Source organism: Hemicordylus capensis, chromosome 5 (genome assembly GCF_027244095.1).
Source record: "Hemicordylus capensis ecotype Gifberg chromosome 5, rHemCap1.1.pri, whole genome shotgun sequence".
In the NCBI taxonomy this organism is placed as follows: domain Eukaryota; kingdom Metazoa; phylum Chordata; class Lepidosauria; order Squamata; family Cordylidae; genus Hemicordylus; species Hemicordylus capensis.
This window is the reverse complement of record NC_069661.1, coordinates 212,543,295-212,559,130: the sequence shown is the minus strand read 5'-3', so window position 1 is coordinate 212,559,130 and position 15,836 is coordinate 212,543,295. Positions and strand designations below refer to the sequence as shown.

The 15,836-nt window shown below is 45.5% G+C and overlaps 1 protein-coding gene across 3 annotated transcripts in view; it reads left to right on the top strand.

Annotated features, from left to right (window-relative positions):
- Nucleotides 1-15,836, top strand: part of SERHL2 (serine hydrolase like 2) — a 41,489-nt gene that overhangs the window by 24,177 nt on the left and 1,476 nt on the right. For 2 of the 3 annotated variants that reach the window (XM_053258505.1, XM_053258503.1), the window contains 11 exons: nt 3,434-3,583; nt 3,671-3,784; nt 6,418-6,459; nt 9,661-9,680; nt 9,864-9,938; nt 11,345-11,428; nt 11,618-11,730; nt 12,502-12,581; nt 13,226-13,260; nt 14,880-14,956; nt 15,376-15,451. In XM_053258505.1, coding sequence (XP_053114480.1) covers nt 3,436-3,583; nt 3,671-3,784; nt 6,418-6,459; nt 9,661-9,680; nt 9,864-9,938; nt 11,345-11,428; nt 11,618-11,730; nt 12,502-12,581; nt 13,226-13,260; nt 14,880-14,956; nt 15,376-15,451 — 864 coding nt within the window. In that variant the 5' untranslated portion in view covers nt 3,434-3,435. Of the gene's footprint in view, nt 1-769; nt 803-3,433; nt 3,584-3,670; nt 3,785-6,417; nt 6,460-9,660; nt 9,681-9,863; nt 9,939-11,344; nt 11,429-11,617; nt 11,731-12,501; nt 12,582-13,225; nt 13,261-14,879; nt 14,957-15,375; nt 15,452-15,836 lie in introns of those variants that run through there. The other variant, XM_053258506.1, reaches the window with a different exon arrangement.

Here is a 15,836-nt window from a genome sequence, read left to right as displayed (position 1 = left end):
GGTCAGCGTTAAGCCGGAGGTACTTCACTTTTTCGGATCGTGACCGTCCGCACTTTGTGCCCCTACGCTGAAGAATTGCAACGTCCGGTTATTCCGCTCCTCTTTTCCATTAATGCTCGGCAGCAGAGTTGGGGTCGTAGCTTTGTAGCCTGCTGCTGAGAGGTCTCTCTTTCTCCACGTCTGTATTTCTTCTAGCAGCAATGAGCCCTGACACCGCTTATCGCCCTGAACGTCCACACGCATGCGCGGGGGGAGGGTGTAGTACCTGGGCTACATTCCTATGCACACTTACCTGAGCGTAAACGCTCTTGAACATAATGCATAAGACGGTGGTGGTGGGTGGTGGTGATAAGACAGGATAGACGTGCTTAGGAACTTAGGAAGCTGCCATATGCTGAGTCAGACGGTCAAACCATAGGTCCATCTCGCTTAGTATTGTCTACACAGACTGGCAGCGGCTTCTCCAAGGTTGCAGGCAGGAGTCTCTCTCAGCCCTATCTTGGAGATGCCAGGGAGGGAGCTTGGAACTTAGATGCTCTTCCCAGAGTGGCTCCATCCCCTAAGGGGAATATCTTACAGTGTTCATATGTTGTCTCCCATTCATATGTAAACCAAGATGGAGCCTGCTTAGCAAAGGAAACAATTCATCCTTGCTACCACAAGATGTCTCCTCCCATGTGACCCCCTCCCCCCCACCCATGAGAAGTCTACGCACCTGATCAGAACAGGCTCACATCTCTATAAAAATTTGGTGGGAAGGGTTAAAAGAAATTGCTTTATAGTTTTTGAGAAGCTGAACCTGGTGAGTTTGTTGTGCAATGTTACTGAAAGTACACTTGTGGGGAAAATAATTAGTAGTAATAAATCTGAATATTCCCTCCTGTATTGCATAATGATGCAGAGGCCGGACCACTCATCTGCAGCCTAGTCCAAGGGTTTAGCTTAGCACAGGATGCTGCTTTTAGTTATATAGTTTTATTGTATCTTTACTGTATAAATAGGTTAACTAACATGCCAAATCAGAAGATAATCAATTTAGGGGAGAAAATAATGCAAATTTTATACATTTTGAAATGTTATACATGGGAAAGTTTTTTCCAGAAAAGTTTCCACTTGAAAAATTTCAAGAAAACTCATACCTCTGGGCAAAAGACTTGTAACCTGATCCTTTGCAAACTAGTTAGGCATCCACGTTTGTGGTTCCCTGTCTATTAGCTGTGATAGTTAAATCAAATATCCAGAAGCAGCACACCACAGAATACCAGGTCAAAACAGGGAAGGGTTGTTGCCTTCCTGTGCTGCTTTTGGGCTTCCCAGAGACACTGGTCACTTTGAAAAATGAAATGTGGGGCTAAGTGGATTTTTGGTCTGATCTTGAAGGGCTTTTATGTTCCTAATGCTTCTTGTGCATTTGAATTGCCACCTTTCTTGGCAAAATGTAGAGAAATAGCATCTAGGACAGGACCAGAGCCCTACATTCATTTATTTTAGTAGGAAGAGCAGAGAGGGCTGTGTTGCATCCACAACTAACACAAGCATGTGAATTCTGTAATCATGTATCTATACTGGAGTATAACATCTCAGGTGAGAAGCAGTCCTCAGTCACATGAAACAAAGTTATTTCTTCTAATGCAGTTCTAGTGTGAATGGTGAGAATTAGATTATTCCCTGTTGTCAGTGGTGGCTGGTCAGTAAGAGCAGGAGGGGCTGTGCCGCCCCGCCCCCCCGAAAAAACAAGCTAGTGAAAGATCAGAATTAGCAGCAGCCAGGGATACCTTCAGATCAGGGAGCTTCCTCTAGCACCTCCTCCCATGCCTGTAACAACAACTTCTACTTCTTCTGTCTTACTGGCCAGTCTGATTCCTGGGGGGGGGGGGTTCCTCCCTAGAGCAACCAGGAAGTGCATTTTTAACCCTTTAGTTTAGTTCTTCCTGGGGCAGTAACAGGAGGAGCCCCCTAGGAATCCCCCCCTAGGAATCAGACTGGTTGGCGTAGATTGAGTAGCAGCTGTTCCAGCCAGTAAGGCCAACAGAGAAAGGGTTGGAGGAAGCTCCCTGCTTTGGAAGATTCCCTGACTGCTGGCAACTCTGATCTTTTACTAGCTTGTTTAGTTGGTGGGAGGGCAGATGCAGTCCCTGCTATCTTCCTTCTGTTCCTCTTTCTGCCTTTTGCTTCTGCTTTTCCTTTTCTGCTTTCTCCCCGCTTCTTGCCTTCTCTCCCCGCAAACCTTTTATGTTTTCTCTCCCCCCCTCCCCCCCCGTTTTCTTCCATACTGGCAGACTTGGGTAAATACCCAAACCTGCTGGCATGGAGGAAAGTGGGGTAGGCTCTTGCCTAGGTAACTAGGTTCTCCCCTGGCCCCTCTGCTCCAGTGCGCACCAGCTGCTACTGCTTGTTGTCTAGATTGCCAGCAACCCACACAACAATTGGGAATATCCAAACCTGTAATGCCTCATCCATTCCTGTCGCTGATGGGGCAGGAGCCAGTAAAGGCAGTCTTCCCAGTTCCAAAGTCCTCCCTCAACATCATTAGCTCAGTTTTGAAATCACATTTTCCCTTAAGCAATTTAGGCACTTTCTATATGCAGAAGCCTGTTAAGCAGGGTTTGAGAAGACAGTAGTTAGTATTAAGGGGAAAGGTTAGATTAACATCTCAGTTCACCTTTTCTCTTTCACTTTTCCCCTTTACAAGGATCCAGGAAAAGAGAGAGGAAAAGGAGATGTCCTCATTGCTACAATAGAGTGCACTGCTGAATAATTGTGCTCATGACTTGAAGGGAGAAGGCAGAACCTGTTGATCGGATTGGAATCTGAGTTGAGACTTTAATCCATGAGACATGAGCAAAGTTGCCTTAGGAACATAGGAAACTGCCATATACTGAGTCAGACCATTGGTCTATCTAGCTCAGTATTGTCTTCACAGACTGGCAGCGGCTTCTCCAAGGTTGCAGGCGGGAATCTCTCTCAGCCCTATCTTGGAGAAGCCAGGGAGGGAACTTGAAACCTTCTGCTCTTCCTAGAGCCGCTTCATCCCCTGAGGGGAATATCTTGTAGTGCTCACACATCAAGTCTCCCATTCATATGCAACCAGGGCAGACCCTGCTTAGCTATGGGGACAAGTCATGCTTGCTACCACAAGACCAGCTCTCCTCTCCTCCTGCCTTCTCTGGTTATGCATCATTGTTTGGTGGTGCTTAGGAGAACAGCTTCACATGCTTATCATTACACTTCCTTGCACACATCCTGGTATGGTGAAAGTTCTCCAGTGAAGATGTGCAGAACATTCCGAGCTTGGAACGTTCTCACTTGAAATGGGCTGTTGTGAATGTTCCATTTGAAACCGGCTTGACGGAGTGTTCTGGGCGTTCCGAGCTTGGAACATTCTGCACATCCCCATTTTCCAGGGTTGTGAATTGCTTCTGTTTCATTTCAGGCATGGTTTCAGAACTGAAGTTCTTGGTTCCCTGGGGACACCTTGCAGCCAAGGCATGGGGACCTCCACAAGGCCGGCCTGTGCTCTGTTTGCATGGTTGGTTGGATAATGCCAATACTTTCAACAGGCTCATTCCGTTACTCCCTAAAGGTGGGTTTAAGTTAATTTAATTGAGGGTCTCGGTTGTACTGGAGTGCAAATTGGTGTGTGACTTGTTTCTCTTTGGTTGTTTTTCAGACTGCTTTTACATGGCATTAGATTTTGGGGGGCATGGTCTGTCATCTCACCGGCCAGCTGGGTTCCCATATAGCTTCTTCGACTATGTGGGTGATGTGTACAGAGTGGCAACAGGTGAGCATGTTGGACACATCTGTAGGACAGAATTTAAGCTTCTCAATTGTCTGTGTATATACTGTATTTATCCAAATGGAAGAATTTAAGACAATTTCAATTTTAAGACAATGAATTTAAGATAATGAGGCTGTTCTCACGTACGGTGGAAACTGGGCTACGGGAGCATGGCCCAGTTTCCACCGCGTGTGTGAAACGCTGGGAACCGTGTGGCTCCTGGCCGCAAGCCCACTTAATTCCCCCTCCCCTTTAATGAGGTTAGTGGAGCTCATTAATGGACATGCTCCGCTAACTCCATCTTAGTTGGTCACGCGGGGCATTCTGGGATTCCCAGGGACTGGGAGGCCCCCGATCCCCACTGCCCCAACTGGCTCCGTAATGGAGCCGGTAATCGTGTGGGTGGCCGATCCAGCTGCCTAGGGCAAGCTGACTGCTCATGTCAAGCCCGCTCTCCCCGCAAACCCCCTGCAGGCTCTCCACACTGCTTGTGTGGAAAGCCTCGGAGTCTTAAAAGATGGAGCTTATATAGGGCTTATACCTGTATTTAAGCCACCTAATGGCGCAGCAGGGAAATGACTTGATTAGCAAGCCAGAGGTTACCGGTTTGAAACCACGCTGGCATGTTTCCCAGACTATGGGAAACACTTGTATTGGGCAGCAGCGATATAGGAAGATGCTGAAAGGCGTCATCTCATACTGCGTGGGATGGGAGGAGTCAATGGTAAACCCCTCCTGTATTCTACCAAAGACAACCACAGGGCTCTGTGGTTGCCAGGAGTCAACATCGACTCAATGGCACACTTTACCTTTACCTGTATTTACCCAAAAGAAAGAGGATTCTGAATTTAAGATGCCCCCACCATATTTAACAGGAAATAATTGAGGGGAAACATTGCCTTGGATTTGGGTAAATACAGTAGCACTCCTGGCTGTGGACACTCAGGTTCTCCACTGCCTGGTCACCTGTAACTAGAATTACTCTCCTGGTTCCACTGATCTTAGTTTGATTCCCCTCTTTCAACAGCTGTACCGTGTGTCTATAGGCATTTTCAGTTTTATTGAATATAAGTAGTACAAGGACTAGTAGAATTCTCCGTGTAAGCAAAACCTTCAGCCTTCACTTGGTTTAATGAAACCAGTTAGCATACCTTGAACTTGGGACCCACTCCCATTGTTTGCCATGGAAGGCAACCTGCAGCCATGAAAATGCAAGCTGTACTCAGTTGCTGGAGCATTGCCACTGTATGTGGGACACAATCTTCTTTGGATTTAGGTAATGGATACAGCCTTTGCACAGGAGATTGGGAAACAGGAACATACACAAAGTAAGCCATGTTTTAGTAACAATGAAAATACCTTGTGCTAGCTTAGGTTTCTGTGTCGTGGAAGATTTCAGCTGAATAAATTTGCTTGATCACCAACCTGCAAAGACAGCTGCAAAGCACTACAAAGTAGAAGAACAACATTGCTTTGTGTGGAGGGCAAGGAAAGCAGAGCAGCCTGCTTTTGCTTCCTGTAACAGATGCTGAGCAAACTACCAACCTTGCTGATGGGGTTCGTAAAATGTCACGGACCAGACCTGAAGCAAGAAACCATAACTGTTTAAAGGCGAGGAAACCTAAGAAAACTCTACTGATCATTGCATGGGCTCAGGTACATTCTGCTAGTACATTCTGTCTTCAGCCTTTTCACCCCGCCTCTCCAACTTAGAAAGAATTAACCATTGCATTTTTAGCTGTTGGGTAGCTCTTGCTCAAGATGCATTGTATAGAGGGGATGTTGTTGAGTGGTTATACACAGGACATAAATATGTTTTCCTGTTAAGCTCTTAATACAAATATGACGAATATTTATATACTGCTTTGCAACAAAAGTTCCCAAAGCGGTTTACATAGAGAATGAATAGGAGAGCTGGTCTTGTGGTAGCAAACATGACTTGTCCCCATAGATAAGCAGGGTCTGCCCTGGTTGCATCTGAATGGGAGACTTGATGTGTGAGCACTGCAAGATATTCCGTTCAGGGGATGGAGTCGCTCTGGGAAGAGCAGAAGGTTTCAAGTTCCCTCTCTGGCTTCTCCAAGATAGGGCTGAGAGAGATTCCCACCTGCAACCTTGGAGAAGCTGCTGCCAGTCTGTGAAGACAATACTGAGCTAGATAGACCAAGGGTCTGACTCAGTATATGGCAGTTTCCTATGTTCCTATGTTCCTAATGGATGTATGAATGAAATGGCTGTCCCCAAAGGGCTCACAGTCTAAAAAGGAAGCATGATGGACACCAGCAACAGCCACTGGAGGGCTGCTGTGCTAGGGGTGGATGGTTGCTCTCCCTCTGCTCAATAAATAGAATAACCGCTTTGAAAAGGTGCCTCTTTGCTCAGTTAGCACTTCTGAAGCCCCCATCTTTCTTAAGTCAGAAAGTTGCTCTTTCCTATTAATCAGCTCCTTGTCAGCCACCTATTTTTCAAAGGACTTAATTCGATGTTCCATATCAAAGAGTTAGGAACTCTGCTTGTGACCCTCTACAGTCTGGATGATGTGACCTAATCTGTTTGTATTTTGATGATCCTGCTTGCATGTGGGAGTGGGTCTAATTCAGGCTCTTGGTTCTGAGAGTATTTCTTTCTCTCTTTAGCTTTGAAATGGAGGCGCTTTATGCTCATGGGCCATAGTTTGGGTAAGTGACTCTTGTCCCCAGAGCAGTTAACATTTTTCTCAGATCTAGTGAATGATTAACCTCTGTGCCAATCTTATGGAAGTCAGTGCAGTGTTTATTGGAGGAGGATACCATTCCTTTGTGTGTTAGCCTCTTCAGTTCATGGAAACCTGGCCCTGTTCTCTCATTCCTATTTGGCTCCTGTTCTTGCATTTGATAAAGTGAGGTGTAGTCCACAAAAGCTTATGCTACAACAAACTGGTTTGTCTTTAAGGTGCCACAGGCCTCTGTTGGTTTTTCTACAGTAGATTAAATGGGGCACCTGAGGGGAGCACAAACTGCTGCCTTGCCAGCCCTGCCTCCTGGGCCACAGCCTGCTGCCACCACCCCTCTTCCCCATGCCTCCACTACTTTGGGTGCACTCAGCCTGCCTGGGAAGAGCATCTGCAAGCAGAAGGTTCCAGGTTCCCTCTGTGGCATCTCCAAGATTGGGCTGAGAGAAAGTCCTGCCTGCAACCTTGGAGAAGCCGCTGCCAGTCTGTGCAGACAATACTGAGCAAGATGAACCAATGGTCTGACTTAGTAGAAGGCAGCTTCCAATGTTCCTGCCATCACTGTTCCCCTAGCAGCATTCAGTTTCTGTCACCCAGGGTCAGTCTGTCATTGTTGCAGCTCCGGCAGCAAGGAGTGGTTCACTCACCATTCCGTTGCCACTGTCTCACCAGCACCACACTGGTCTAGCTTTGGCTTCTCCATTTCTTGTTCTGGGAGGAGATGAAGCCAGACACATGTAGTGCTGGGGAGATGGTGGCAGTGAAGACAGACAGGAAAGTGAGCTAGTTGCTGCTGTTGGCGCAGTGATGACGACAGGTGAACCCCAAGCGGGTAAAGCCAGTCCTGCTGTAGAAGCAGTGGTGGCAGACAGAGCGTGCCCTGGGAGGGATGGTGAAAGAGGAGGGAAGGCTCCAGGCCAGGTGGTGAGGCTAGCGAAGTGAAGCAGAGCACACCCTGAGAGAGGGAGGAGATGCAAAAGAGCAGGGAAGGAGCAGCAGCAGGCCAGGAACAGGCAGGTGGGGTGATGCCCATAGTAGGGGTGGAGTGCCTGCATTTGCCACTCATTTCATTTCATTATTTATTTATTAAATTTGTACACCACCCCAAACTTTCGTCTCTGGGCAGTTAACAATAGCATATAAACAGTTAAAAACATATGCAAAAAACTAAAACAATTCAACAATTTAAAAATAAACCAAATATTAAAACCTAAAAAATTTAGGAAGCTGAGAAAGTTTGGGTGAAAAAATGGGTTTTCAGGTGTTTTTTGAAAATTGCCAGAGATGGGGAGGATCGTATCTCAGCAGGGAGCGCATTCCACAATCTTGAGGCAGCGACCGAAAAGGCCTGTCTCTGTGTAGCCACCAAATGAGTTGGCGGTAACTGGAGACAGACCTCCTCAGATGACCTCAATGGGCGGTGGGGCTCATAGTGAAGATGACACTCTCTTAAATACCCAGGGCCTAAGCCATTTAAGGCTTTATAAGTTATTACTAGCACTTTGTATTTTGTCCGGAAGCCTATTGGCAGCCAGTGTAGCTCCATCAGGAAAGGAGTAACGTGGTCTCTCAGAGATGACCCAGAGACCAACCTGGCTGCCGCATTCGGAACCAACTGAAGCTTCCAGACTATGTACAAAGGCAGCCCCACGTAGAGCACATTACAGAAGTCAAGTCTGGAGGTTACCAACAGATGTACCACTGTTTTGAAGTCATTGATCTCGAGAAACGGGCGCAGCTGGCATATCAGCCAGAGCTGATTGAAAGCACCCCTGGCCACCGCCTCAACCTGAGAAACTAGGGGGAGGTGTGAATCCAGAAGTACTCCCAGACTGTGATCCTGTTCCTTTTGAGGAAGTGTGACCCCGTCTAGAACAGGTAGATCAAAATCATCTCTAGAGTTCTGATCCCGCACAATAAGTACCTCTGTCTTATCTGGATTCAGCTTCAGTTTATTCTCCCTCATCCAGCCCATTACTGCTTCCAGGCAGGCATTTAGGGAGGATATGCCAGCTCCTGAAGAAGTTGACATGGAGAAGTCAAATAAAATCTTTATTGTTACGGTCATTCGACCAGCAAAACACAAAGTACAAAAGCTTTACATAAAAGCAAACCTAGTCAAATAAAATAATAAACTGTTGAACCATAGCACCCAAGTTCATCCATTACATAAAACAGAGGGCTCCATGCCTTGTAATAATCTAAAATTTAATCCAATCCAATCCCATATCTCACTTCTCAACATTTCCTATCCTAGTCTTATTAGCCAGAAAACAATACTGACATGGATAAGTAGATCAGTGTACTGGTAACACCCAGCTCCAAATCCCCTGATGATCTCTCCCAGCGGTTTCATGTAGATGTTAAAAAGCATTGGAGAAAGTACGGAGCCTTGAGGGACACCATACTTAAGCTCAGATTTTGAAGAGCAACAATCTCCAATCAACACCATTTGGAATCTATCCGAGAGGTAGGAGTGGACAGTGCCTCCCACCCCCAACCCCCTCAGACGTTCCAGAAGGATACTATGGTCGATAGTATCGAAAGCTGCCGAGAGATCCAAAAAGACCAACAGAGTCGTACTTCCTCTGTCAATTGCCAGTTGGAGATCATCCATCAGGCTGACCAAGGCAGTCTCCACCCCATAGCCCGCCTGGAAACCAGTTTGAAATGGGTTTAGATAATCAGTTTCCTCCAAGACCGCCTGGAGCGGAGAGGCCACCACCCTCCCATTTACTTTGCCCAGCCATGGGAGGTTGGAAACAGGCCTATAATTGCTCAACTCTGAGGGCCCTAATGCAGGCTTCTTTAGAAGAGGTCTAATGATTGCCTCCTTGAGACTAGGAGGCATCCTGCCCTCCCTCAGAAGCATTTATGATTTCCACCAGGCCTCCTACATCAGCCTCCCTGCTAGATAGAACAAGCCATGTTGGACAAGGGTCAAGAGAACAAGTGGTAGGCCTCACCTTTCCAAGCAGCTTGTCCGCATCCTCGGGAGTCACAAACTGAAACCGATCCAGTCGAATCACATAAGAGGAGTTGTCTTATGTCGGCTCATGAGAGCCACCTTGCTGGAAGTTGTTATTTTGGGAAGGTGTTACTCAGAGGTTACTGCCTGAATACTGGGTTTATACTGTGTACATAAACTACACTTCCCTTTGTTTCATAGGTGGAAGTGTTGCAGGCATGGTGAGTATATTCATCACGGATTGTTTTCCATTTAGAACTGTATTTTTTCCTTGAAGCTTAGTTCTTTCTGTGGTAGTTAAGGGGGCAAGGGAGTAAGAAATACTACCTATGCCAGAATGACACAAACAACACTTGAGCCTGGGATAAGAAATTAGCTTCCATTCTCTTCCTGTGTCTTTCTAGTTCTCATGTATTTTCCCTGATTTGGTGGAGAAACTGATCCTGGTGGAATCCTATGGCTTTTATCCAGCACCAAAGGTTAGATCTTTTAAAAGCTTTTCTCTTCTCCACAGTACATTTGAGAGAACTAGCAAAGGGAAGAAACAGTACGAATCTTGCTTAATCAATTCAAAGGGGTTATTTGGGGGCTGAGCCAAGGATACAGTGGGTCGGAAAGACAGTTCTGCCTTTGCCCTCCTCTATAAGGGGGTGAGATATGGGCAAGTGGGGTGATGCAAAAATGTCTCTGCCCTTACCATGCATGGACTGATGTTACAAATGCTGCAGCACAGCTGCTTATTTGCTGAAATACTTATAGGATTCAGGGTCCTTCTGTATTGCTGAAGATGGGAAAACATATTGAGACAGAAGTGCACCCTTGCATGTACCCTTCCCTACACTGGGGCTGACCAGTAAGGCATGTAGGGGGAGTTCTATGGAGCAAGTTGCTGTGAGCAGCAACCCATGTGTTATGGACAACCCATGTGGTTTAGCACATAGAGTGGAGCCCATTTGCTTCAGCAAATTAACCAAATGGCTGATCTCTTTGTTAGAGGACTGATTTTTTTTTTTTTTTTAGTTTTGGGATCTGGAAGGAAATGCAGGACTGTAAAGAGGGGAAGTTCACTATTCACAGGCCCTTGAGTAATTTTTGGGGGGGAAATTGACACTGACTAGAAAGGAAAGGAATTTGAGGGCTACCAAGGAAACTGGAAACCCAAAAGACAAGGTGGTCACCACCCTGATCAGAGTAAAAGAACAAATCAAGTACGTGGTGTGCAATGGTCCAGAGCCCACTTGGGATAGGCCCATAGTTGTCATGGCCGCTATGAACTCCTGAGCTGCCCCAGACAAGTTGGTCCGGAAATGAACATTGAAGTCCCCTCAGCACCAAAAGTCTGTTGATTTTGAAATATGTTCGTTTTAAATGCTCACAGCAGTATGGGCAATGCAGAAGCCATCTGTGGGATTCTTTGTAGTATATGGGCCACTGGTTGCCATTTAAGTGGACATTTATCTGCCTGGAAGGAAGATGACTGTGAGTGTTTAAATGGCAGTCAGTGGCCATAGACTGCAAAGCATCCCACAGATGGGGGACAGAGAGTGTAAGAGGCCCTCCTGATCAAAATGCATCCAAAATGATTTTCTCCAATAAAATATGTACTATTGATGGAATAGGAGGAATTTAATCTCTAGCTCAGGGGCCGTGATCGTATTTCAGAAAGGATGCGGTGAAGAGGGCTGCTATTTTCTATGTGATATCATTGCTCAAAACAGACTTTGCTTGAGCAAAGCGTGTGTGTGTGAGAGAGAGAGGTGTGTGGGGGGGAATATTATATTGTATGATATAAGTAGCAACTGTTCTGGCTCCCAGAAGGACAGCAGTTCTTCTTACCAAGCCACTGTAGTCTTTCCCTACTGTTGATCAGCTCTCTTGTTGGCAGGGTAATGAGAGGGGCCCAGGATTAAGTAGACAAAAGAAGCCACGCTCCCTGTATACCCGTAGAGATGCCCGAACAAGTTTAGAGGTGAGGTTCACGCCTCGTGGCATTGAGCAGTGGTGTCCATTCTTAGCTCTTTCTCCGCATCTTGATTCAGCTACTTTGTCACATTGTGTGCTTGTTACTTTAGAGGAGACTAATGACTGGTGGTGGCCTTTGTGAGGAGCTTTAGCTGCAGGAAGTTATGGGAAGAGAATAACGGCTTCTGGTTTGTAGGAATGTGATGAACTGCTAACGTCCAAACGGGAATTGTTCGAGGGTCTGCTGAATTTCGAGGCAAACCAGCTCCAGCCCCCCAAAGTGCGCAGCCCCGAAGCAGCACTCCAGCGGTGAGTCCCCTCTGTGGATTCTGCAATCCTTGGTGTTCATCTTTGTCCCTGGGTGATGAGGCAGGGTAGGGCATGTCCTGACAAATGTAGGATTTTGGGTACCAGAGAAGTACCCTCCTTGGAATCTGTTGTGAAGGTTCTGCTTTTTAGTAAGGCATAGGAAGGATTTCAAACACTGTGCTTCATGAAGCTGTTTGTCTCCCTCCCCACACATACATACCCAAAGATGCACAAATGGGATAATGGGGGGAAATGCAAGCAGGGAAATCATGCTCACCTTTCAGAACTGCAACTACTTGGTTAAAATGCTTTAACAGCTTATAAGAAAAAAATCCAAACAAGCAAGCATACCTACCAAGAAGTAGGGCACACTGAACTAAATGAGACTTCTCTAAGAATAACAGATGTGCCTTTCTGTCCTTATTTCAGCTTCATGGGATACCTTTTGTATCCATTAAGTATTGTGCTTCTATCTTAGAGTGCACTTTTTCTTTTTTGCTCACTGTACTTGCTAAATTTCTGCACGAGACAAAATTAGGAGAAACTGCAAATATTTTAGAGCATAGATTAAACATTAAAAACAGGTCGCTGAGCTGATCACAGAAAAATAAGATTCAAGATGGACAAATACCACAGATGTGAGAACTTAGATAACATGTAAGTTATACATGTATAACATGTTATACAGATAACTTAGATAATTCCAAGAGTATCTCTCCCATGTGTGTCTTCAGTGGCTAATTCATGCATGTTTCCCCTTGATCTCCCTAGGTTATTAGAAGCAAACCCCCACCTTAGAGAGGAGAGTGGAAAGATACTGCTGAAACGAGGGGCTACTGAAGTACCTGGAGGTAAGGAGTCGTAGCAGTGACTAGTGTGTAGTCAACTCACTGAAAGTAGTCACTTCAGGGAGGGAGCAGAGCTCATTGGCAGAGCACATGTTCCCACATGTAGTAGACCCCGGGTCAATAACTGGCATCTCTATTGAAAGGATCTTGGGTAACAGAGCTGGGAAAGACCCCGGCCTGAGGCAATGCAGAGCTGCTGCTGGGTTCACCAATAGGTTAAATGGACCAATGGTCTGACTCAGGTGTGTAGCATCAGGGCCCCAGTGAGGAGTACTCTGTGGTTAAACAGAGGAGAGGTCTATCAACAGCTACTAGCCGGAGGGCTATAGGCCACCTCCAACCTCGGGCAGGATGCCTCTGAGTACCAGTTGCAGGGGAGTAACAGCAGAAGAGAGGGCATGCCCTCAACTCCTGCCTGTAGGCTTCCAGCAGCATCTGGTGGACCACTGTGTGAAACAGGATGCTGGACTACATGGGCCTTGGGCCTGATCCAGCAGGGCTGTTCTTATGTAAACATGCAGTCCTGAGCATTAACATTAAGTCCAGTTTACCACTTATAATAGTTACCCTCCTATGTCCCCCCACCCCTTTCACACACAGCAGAGGACACGTTTATACAACTTGGAATTTAATTCTTTTCCCCCCAGGTTTGGTTTATAACAGAGACATGAGAGCCCTTTTGGTAAGCTCCACTTTAGATTTGTCTGTTTGCTTTTTTAAATCCTTCTTCCTTATTTCTTATTCACTGAAAGCATGACCTTGTTGGATGTCATGGCTGTTGTGTTTGTGTGACTTTGCCCTAGAGTGGAACAGCACTGTTCCATTCAACACTGTCAGCATTGGTTACAGACCCAGTGGTTCACTAACTCACCCACTCCCATTGCCTAATCTGTGAATCAGAGTAATAAAAACTACATTGCAATTCCTTCAGGGTAGTCTTGGGCCAGATGAGGAATTGATTTCCTTTCTAAACCTGTCTCAGATTAGGAATCGTGTACCTTTTCTCATGAATTCAATCACTCAAGGATACCCAGCCAGGACCACACTTCTTGGAAACGGAAGCTTCCTGTAACGGCTTAGCTCCTGTAGTAACCTATTTAGATTTTTTTAAATGCTGTGTGTTTTACCAAAAACTAAAACCCTCTAGAGCTGCTGCCAGTGTTCCACCTTCCTTTTAATGGTCTGTTTATGGAGCTACACAAATGGACAGCTATTTCCAATGGCCATCTATCATGCGTGTGCAATTCTTGCGTCTTGCACAAGAGCATTCTTGTTCAACTGTGTGGCCATTCCGTTACAAGGCAGATAGAACATTACACAATATATCAGCCAGTAGATAGTATTGACCCAGATGGACTGATAGGTCTGACACAGTAGGAAGTAGCTTAATATATTCCTATGCCTCTCGTTGAACCAAGGCAAGTGACTTGCCCAAAGCTACCTTAAGCTTCAAAGCTCTGCTGTGCACCAACGCCTTTCATAGAAGGATCTACAAAATGTCATGCTCTGTAAGCTTGCATAGATGGACTGATAGGTCTGACACAGTAGGAAGTAGCTTAATATATTCCTATGCCTCTCGTTAAACCAAGGCAAGTGACTTGCCCAAAGCTACCTTAAGCTTCAAAGCTCTGCTGTGCACCAACGCCTTTCATAGAAGGATCTACAAAATGTCATGCTCTGTAAGCTTGCATAGAAGAAGCAGATACTGGCTGACATGATGTGCAGCCTACATTCTCTGTAATGGACCACCCTGGGACTGCTACAGAATAAAAGCAAGCTGCAGCATTATTCAGAAGCAGCATTACCATGTTTATCCCCACTATCGTGAATGGAAGCACTGCTTCTGAACAGTTTCAGAATTTGCTTTGGAATCCACAGCAGCCCAAGGGTGGGCCATTATGGAGATTAGGCTGAACATCATGTCAGCCACCATCTGTGAAGTTTCAGATCTATCCCCCTATTATGAGTGGTAAAGGTAAAGCGTGCCGTTGTGTCGGTTTCGACTCCTGGTGATCACAAAGCCCTGTTGTTGTCTTTGGTAGAATAAAGGAGGAGTTTACCCTTGCCTCCTCCCGCACAGTATGAGTTGATACCTTTCAGCATCTTCCTATATCACTGCTGCCCGATATGGGTGTTTTCTGTAGTCTGGGAAACATACCAGTGGGTACAAGAACATATTCTAAGTGATTTTAAGGAATCTATGCAAATTATCAGGTCCTGCAAGAAATTCCATGTGTACAGTAAACACAAGACTCACCATCCCTGTCTGACTTATCTGTAATTTCACATTTTGTTTTGTAGCACAACCACAGTTTTGTGACCCTCGATCAAAGTTTGAACTTCTTGAAAAAAATCCAGGCTGATGTACTGATGATCACGTGAGTGACATGCATGTATAACAGGGTCCACCACTGCTTTTTATTGCTTCCCCACCCCCACCCCCCAGGCAGAAAAATCTAAGAAAAAATAATTGTTTCACCGATCTGTCCCAAGAGTAAGGCCGAGTATGTCTTTTCTGGAGCATTAATGCAGTACCTAAACCTTGCTTTCCATTGTGGGATTCAGTTAAGAGTTCATAGAAATATATTCAACTAATGATCATTGTTAGCACCCCCATACTTGTTCTGTTCACTTGTTTAGCCAACTAGTCTATCCAACAGCAGTCAACAACAATGATAAATGGAAGCAGCACATGACTAATAAGATCTTCAGCAAGCCCCTTGACATAACTAACGCATGCAGATTGCTATATTTACTGTTAAACAGAACCACCTAAGTGTTGGGTTTTCCCCCCTAGAGCACAAAACGGGATTTTTACAACTCAGCACTTCATTAAACCGCTCCAGGAAGCATACAAGAACTTTCTAAAAGAGGTGAGAGAGAGTTCGGTACCAGTTGATTAATATGTCACACACCTTAAATAGCTGACTGTAGCCCAATTCACACTATGTTCAGTGCATGTATGATATGTACAGATCTGTATGCAAGTACTGCACTTAAGGATCAAAACTGGGTCCAGAAACATTCTCACATTGATCCTTTAAGTGGAATCTACATACATGTTTCTATTTAAATAGAAAGAGAACAATTCATTATGAGGCAGCTAACAAAGTTGTTTATTATTATTAAATATCAACATATGAATGTATTTCCATATTAAGTTAAGTTCCATAGAACTACTGAACTGCATCTAACTTTTCCCTATCAGAGATGCTGATAGGTGTCCAATTGCTTCTAGGGCTAAGTTCCTCAGACTTA